Below are 6,000 nucleotides of genomic sequence, written 5' to 3' on the forward strand. Positions count from 1 at the left end.
TCCTGTTGGTTTTTTTTCTTTCCCCGAGGGTTTTTCTCCCAGAAAAAGTGCTTGTTCCAGAACATATGTAACACATGGGATAGCGAGGAGAAGGACGGGCTGCCTATCAATTTTTACCACAATAGTTCATTTTGAAGACAAGTCTTTCTTCCCCCTACAGAAACACCATCTTTTAATGAAAGCCATTAGCATTGCCTTTTGTGATCAGATCCCAGTTGTTTGCATGTAATACGCGGTGCAATACAATCACTAAAATAAGTCCCAGCTGTAGAAACACAATGTTATGCTGTTGCTAATGTGTGTTATACTGATAATGAATGGTCGTCTATGCTTTAATCTGAATAAAGCTCCCAACTGCTCTGCCTCTCCTTGCCAAAAATTCCCCTTCCTCCTCCAGACTGTGGTTGCATTCCAATTACACTGCTGATTGGAATGAGCCTGCTTGGGGGAGGGAGGGAGACAAATGAATGCGCGCGCGCACACACACCCCTCCTCGCCTTCGGATGGCTGCCCCTGGGACCCAGAAATTGTTTGGGGTGTTTGGACCTACGGCTGACACGACGTACTTCTCTCCACGTTGTAGAAAACTCTTCATAAATTTATTTGTTCTAGAAAAACGACGGGCAAACAGTACACCGTGCACAGGTTCCAGCAGGATAGCTCAATACTTTAAACGCTTCTAACAAATTCCTACTGTTTTCTTCCATTGTTGGCACACTACCGAGAAACTTATATTTTTCTGCCTGCATTCCCTCCTTGGACCTGCCTAAATTCCCACATGGAAAGATATAAAAAAGGAGGTCTTCAACTATTCACAAAACAAAGAGCTGTAAGTAACGCCATACAGATTTGCAAATACAGCTTTTGAGGTAATAACTTTCTCAATTAAGGTTTTGAAATAAAATTGTTTATCCCAACTACTCACATTAAATTTTATTTTTCCATTAATCTGAGGATTTTTTTTTCGCTTTCATTTCCTTTCAATTTTAATTTCCTTTGAAACTTTTCTGCAGATGAACAAACTACGTGACAGAACACGGTCATAAACTAAGAATTTACTTTAAGTAAATTTAAGTTAATGAAATTTGTGCATTTGAGAAGATTGCAAACGATTACCTTCCAGAAGGGACACACAAAGATAGATAAACCTAACAAATACATGTTTTACAGGTGCACAGGGGGTTTGAGTAAAGAAGGTATTGAAACATGAAATGGGTAAGAATGCAGCAGCTGACCATTATTCTAACCGTGATCACTGATCACCAGGAGCTGGAAGGTTTCATATTGCACCTAACAATAAAGAGGGCTGCAGCTGTTCCTCTCTCAAATCAGGTCTAGCAATCATACGGATGCAAGGTAGATCAGGAAGCTGAACTGGCTTAACAGAAAATTAACCTTCTGGGGAGATGGATTAGCTTGCCATTGGCTCCAAGAGCTGCGTTGACTTATCCTGCAGTCACGCCATGCGAAGATCTAATGCAAAGGAAGTGGCAGAAGCACATGGCTGCAAAGGAGGGAGGATTAGCCAGACTACCTTTCTGAGGGTAACTTGCAGTTGCACTGCAGAAGTGCACTCCGTACCAGCGAGGGTTTTAGCATTAAAAACAAGATACACCCCCCAGCATTTTTATTTTAACGCAGACTGCTAGTTTTTCCTCCTGTCTCTGTTTTGCAGTTCTAGACATTTATTTAAAAAAAGAAAAAAGAATTAAAGTGATTTTTTTAAAAGCAGATTTTTTGCCATCAGGATACCAAACTAACAACCTAACACCCTTCTGGTTTTCAAAGACACAATCTTAACCTTAAACATTCAGATGGAGTGTTATTTTCTATTTCCCAAAGCACACTCAGAAGCATAGAATCAAAAAGCTGAAAAAAGCATTTCTCATGCAAGTATATACACAACTGCTTTCAGGCTGCTCTCTTTTACTTACTGGCAGCTGCTCTTTCCGAGTCTCACAAGGCACTAGAAATTCAGAATAACCTAACGAGCTCTAAACTAGAGTTAGTCCAAAACATGTACACACACAGAGGCTGGCATGCCCTTCTTAAAAAGGTTTAATTATTTTCCCCAACACTTTATCTGAAATTCAGCGTTACCCAAATTAAAAACTCCAAACACCATCCTCTTCTGGGACCAGCATGGAGGCAGCACACGCCGAGATGAAGGTGCTACATGACGTGTGCAGGGAAGCCCAGTTCACCCAAGGACACCGGACGAGCCGATGCTGATTTCAGACATCCTCTGCTCCATCATGTCACCACTCTCCACCATCCCCTAGATCCATGATTCTGCAGCCGGAAAGAGCTGCAGTGTAAGCACTGCCTTCTGGAGCTGCCAGGTAAACCTCAAACCACCATCATCAGCTGTTTCATCGAGGTATCTTTTCCTGATGTGAATTAGGAAATGCATAACACGATCCCCTCTGCCCCCAGAGCTATCGGAGCCAGGACAACTTGGAAGGGATGGTAACTTCTTCAACAGGCACAGCTATCTTACCAGGTACACTTACAGTTCATACTGGTAGGAAACCAATTTCCAATTCTCTTTCAGAATGATAAACCTAGTTTAAATCTAATGTAAATTAAGAATCACGTACCAATTCAAACCGTCTTACTAGGAATACGCGTTAGAAGGATTCAGAAGTACTAATGAATTTTTAAAGTGCTATTAAATACTAACCTGTCAGGTTGAAAAAAAAATATTCAACACTAGTTCTAAGTGACATATAAAAGCATTATTGCTAGGCTGATATCCAAACACAAGGTAGACAGCTTTAAAATAAACACTTTTAAAATACATGTTAGGATAACCTTAGTATAGAAAAGCACTTTTAGCAAGACTTTCTTTTAATAATTGTTAAAATTCTAAATTGTCCCATAAACACATTTCTGCAAGTTCAACTTCAACACAAGCCAGATGCTAAATCTTTAATACACTGCATGTAAAACGAAACCCATTTCAAAGGATCACATGCACCTGCTTACAAGCATTGTCAGTCAGAAATCTGTGTCTCAGCAAACAAGAATTATTCCTCTGGGACTAAACAAACAAAACCACAATAACCTGCATTCAAGCACCAAACAGCTATATGGATTATCCAGAAGTGAAAAATGTCCCAATAATGCAATATACTTTAAATCACTGCAAAATATGCCAGAAACTAACCCAGTAACAGCACATTTTTCTTTCCAACACATTCAACGTATTAAATTCTCCCTGTAAGAGTAGGTTGTGCTTTGACTGGATTTAGAATTCTAGACCCATATTACTTGCATGTAATATAACTCACGGAGATTAAAATTCAAAATTAAAACATCACACATTTATCATGGAAGAAACATTAATAAAGATACATTGCATCACTCAATATAAACAGTTAGGCCAACAAATCATTCATCTCGTGCAATAATAAAATTCTGGGACAGAGTCTCCAAGGCTATTTTAAATTCCCGTAAGGGGAGGACGACACGACAGCGACTCGAGACTCCGGCAGCCTGTGCCGGGGCTGTCTGAATGACTCCTGGACACGGCCAGATGGAGTCTGCCTAGATTTGCCATGTTTAGACTCCTGTTTTAACATCATGATGTCTACTTCACAGTATTGTTTTACTGTAAACAAAAGGCTTCCTTTTCCACTTCTCCTCCCTTATTCCACTCCAAGCCAAAAGTAAAACACAACACAACCCCCACCACCACCATTGAATTCTTCCTTCAAGCAACTGATGCATTCACGTTTCCTAGAGTCATTCAGTGACGCCTTGCTGCCGCACACGTCACCGACTCTATTCATGGGTCCGGTTTATTTGATACGCCTGTCAAGAGGTAAAGGAGAGAAATTACGCCGCCACTTTTGCAACGAAGGTAGCAACCCTCCCCAAGCATTTCAAATCTTGCCATGAAGGTTTACAAGTCTCTTTTATGGAGATTCACGTTTGAACCAGCAAAACTGAACATGTAGATGCAAAACCGCAAGTTGGTTTGCCTTTTTTTAACTATAGACCCAATATGCAAATTAAATTTGAATGATACGGGATTAACCCATCCCCACCAGGGCTCTGTGTAAGCCAGGGCTTCAGTCACAGCCTCAAACAGTGAGAAAGAAGCAGAAGTCACACGTGGGAAACTAAGAAAACAAAGGCTATTGCGAATATTTGCATTTCCTGGTTTAGTGTGGATGGAGCCTCTCAGACCAGCCAGGATGTTTCCAATGCATAACTTTCATACACTAGAAATTCCACTTCACTTCTCCACCCTACTCCAAAATGGCCTAACCCACACATCTTGTCCATTTTTCAACATCTGAAAAACCACTACTGTACCATGAAGTCATCATAAATACACCACTTACAGAGACTGAACGCTATGCTGGTCAGTTGGGGCTGGGGGAGAGGGAGGAAACAACAGAGCTTTAAATTAACAGCTATTGCAATACTTAAAAAAAAAAAAAGTCAGCAAAGATCAATTTTCAGACTCATTTCAAAGTTCTCTCTTCTGTTTCTCACATTTGTAGTAAGTATAAAATTGTATTCCAGTAAACAAATCAGCGTGGGAAACAGAAATCCATTAAGGATAAATGAACCCACCAGCTTCACTGTTATATTCGCTGTATGATCGTCTCAATTTTTTTACTATTATTTTATCTTCCCGCAGTATTAAAAACATAATTCCCATTTAAAAAAAAAACCTTTAAAGTAACGTTTCCAAGGTTAACTAATCTCAAACCTGCAGAGGAGGTTATTACATGCAAGTGTGAGTGAAGTAAACTCTATTACAAGCATTAACTCAATTATCCTAGAAGTACAGAAATAAAAGAGTATTTAAGGGCTCAGGCAAAGAAAAGGGGGTACTCTTATCTCAGACTCTTAAGAATCATTGTGCTAAAATCTTACCTCAATCCTTTAAGACTTGTTTGAAATCCCAGCTGCTATTTTTTAACCAAGACCCAGTTTAGACATAAGTGATTAGTCCAAAATTATCAACTTGCAAAACTTGCACAGGATTCTTCCTCTGAGCACGGGTAAATAAAAAAGGTAACATGGAAATTTACCCATGTATTTCTCAGCTTGTTTTCATAGGAACAGGGATGGGGGAAAAAAGCTAACACGAGAAACAAATTATAGCTCTGTTCTGTCTGATGTATTTCATGCACCTCTGAAAACGTGCTGGGGGGAAAACACGCTAACAAGAAGCAGAGCCCTCGGATTTGTTTCACTGCAGTAACACTCTCCACCCTCTGAATGATCTATAGTAGAGGCAACAACAAAAGAAATTCATGATCTAATTACCAACCAGACAAAAATGCCCTGAATTTTAAAAAGGGTTTCAGACAAGAGGCACCTGCAACTAACCCAGACTCCTGGGTATCAAGAATTGTAGATACCAGCAGCTTTCCAGACTGCAGGACCGCTGCCATCCCTGTCGGGACACAGCCACACGTTTGATTTAAACAGGAAGTCTCAGAATTCTGTCTGCGCTACAGCCGTGATCCTGGGGGGACACTGCTACTGCTGGGCCTTTTCTGGGAAGAGGCAAAAGGAAAAGAACCACCAAGAAAAAAAAAAAAAAAAAAAAAGGAAGACGCCAAAAGCATGCACATCATTCACCCTTGATGAGTAATTCTCATGCCACTCTTCAGCAAAATCCTGTAAATATTAATTTTATCAACACTAAGAAAAGGATTGTCAGCTGCTTTGCAAGAAACAATTCCTAAGACATGACAACAGCTAAGGTGACAACTTTTGTTAGGTGGGAAAAAAAAAAAAAGAGTAAATTCTAGCATTTCAAATACACAACTTGAAACACTTCAGTGATTTTTTAAATCATTCCCTAATAACCAAAACAATGTTAAAGAGTTCATGAAGATCATGATTTCAATACTATCACTAGCAAAAAAATCACTAATTAAGCATCCATCCTTAATCTAAACCCCTAGTTCAGCACAATTTTGTTTTACTACTACACCTGATGTACTGAAATCCTATTATATGGGGAATACA

General features: G+C 39.7%; 1 protein-coding gene across 1 annotated transcript in view; it reads right to left on the minus strand.

Moving 5' to 3' along the window:
- Window positions 1-5,417, minus strand: part of SMURF2 (SMAD specific E3 ubiquitin protein ligase 2) — a 45,625-nt gene extending 40,208 nt beyond the window's left edge. The window contains exon 1 of the mRNA XM_075719426.1: window positions 5,342-5,417. Coding sequence (XP_075575541.1) covers window positions 5,342-5,417 — 76 coding nt within the window. The remainder of the gene's footprint in view (window positions 1-5,341) is intronic.
- Window positions 5,418-6,000: the final 583 nt, after the last annotated feature.

Source organism: Pelecanus crispus, chromosome 12 (assembly GCF_030463565.1).
Source record: "Pelecanus crispus isolate bPelCri1 chromosome 12, bPelCri1.pri, whole genome shotgun sequence".
Taxonomy (NCBI): Eukaryota; Metazoa; Chordata; class Aves; order Pelecaniformes; family Pelecanidae; genus Pelecanus; species Pelecanus crispus.